General features: G+C 43.8%; 1 protein-coding gene across 1 annotated transcript in view; it reads right to left on the reverse strand.

Annotated features, from left to right (window-relative positions):
• Positions 1 to 278: 278 nt before the first annotated feature.
• Positions 279 to 1,370, reverse strand: part of LOC143521503 (kelch-like protein 10) — a 10,455-nt gene continuing 9,363 nt past the window's right edge. The window contains exons 7-8 of the mRNA XM_077014412.1: positions 1,005 to 1,099; positions 279 to 887 (exon numbers count right to left, since the gene is read on the reverse strand). Coding sequence (XP_076870527.1) covers positions 728 to 887; positions 1,005 to 1,099 — 255 coding nt within the window. The 3' untranslated portion in view covers positions 279 to 727. The remainder of the gene's footprint in view (positions 888 to 1,004; positions 1,100 to 1,370) is intronic.

Consider the following 1,370-nt stretch of genomic DNA (forward strand, 5'->3'; position numbering starts at 1 on the left):
ATTGACAATTTTTCTTGGTAGATTTTCTCTTTTTTCAGAATTTTTTTAACAAATGGTTTATAAGGTCACACATTACGCTACTCTGTCCTGCTGGAGCTGTTGTTGCAGGGTAATGTGATGGGCAGGGTGAGTAAAATAAAATGGAAGCGATCACGCCAAGTCTCAGGGAAAAAGGATGGTTTAATAGAAAAGTGCACATGACACATGATCCAAATAAAGGATATAATGACCAGTGGTCAACTGGTACAAAGACAAGACATATATAGGCAAACAAACGACCCTCAGGTGAGACGGATCGCGGGCTCCGCCCACCTGAGGGACGCACAAAACACCACAACAGGTGTTGAGTATGGGGGCACTAGAGTATATTCTTATATCTGTAAGACAGATGATAATATGGTGACCAGTAGGGGGCCCGCTGTACCGTGACAGGTAAACACACACTGCCAGTAAACACTCACTCCCAGTAAACACACACTCCCAGTAAACACTCACTCCCATTGTAAACGTACAGCATGTCTTACTCTTCTGTTTACTGATATCAGGATCTAATCCATGTGCCTGTACATGGCTCAAAGTTATTACAGAAACTCTGTTCCACAGTAAGACAAGCACCAAGTCTCTTAGGGATCTCTGATTATTTAAGTGCCTCCTTTTGTATAATAAAATGGTACAGTCTGCTCTGATGTTTAAGTCTGTTTATTGGTGTATATCCTGCAGGTCTGTCTCAGGCAGATGAAGTGGTGTTGGAGGTGGAGGATATCGGGCTCTGTGGGACGTCCTCGGGTAGGTCTCGGGGGGCGGTGTACTCTACCACGTTGGGCAGGCCCGGCACCAGGCAGCAGTTCAGTGCCTTCCGGGAGACACCCATGTCGTGGACCTCACGCCTGCGGGAGGCACAGGGGAGAACATGGTTCATGGCACCGCTCACCCCACTATCAAATATGGCACATTTCATTTAATTTCATTACATTTCATTTCATATCAGACAGGTGGGAACTAACCATTCTTCCTTTTGCCCATCGTAGCACTCCACGTTAAGGATGGTGGTGGTGAAACTTTTCAATCCACCGACCACAAACAGGAGGTCGTCGACCACCTGTGCAAAGTGGATTGTTTTATAAAGGAAAATTTGCAGGAAAATTGAAAAATTTGGAACTTTTTAAAATATGTTTAGCCTAAATAACCTAAACACATGATCTGAATATCTTTTTAGCATGATGCCTGTATCTATTAAAGGGCGACACCATTTTACAGTGAGGAAAATAAGTATTTGAACACCCTGTGACTTTGCAAGCTTTCCCACTTAGAAATTAAGGAGGGGTCTGAAATTTTCATCTTAGGTGCATGTCCACTGTGAGACATAATCA

Source organism: Brachyhypopomus gauderio, chromosome 8, assembly GCF_052324685.1.
Source record: "Brachyhypopomus gauderio isolate BG-103 chromosome 8, BGAUD_0.2, whole genome shotgun sequence".
Lineage (NCBI taxonomy): Eukaryota > Metazoa > Chordata > Actinopteri > Gymnotiformes > Hypopomidae > Brachyhypopomus > Brachyhypopomus gauderio.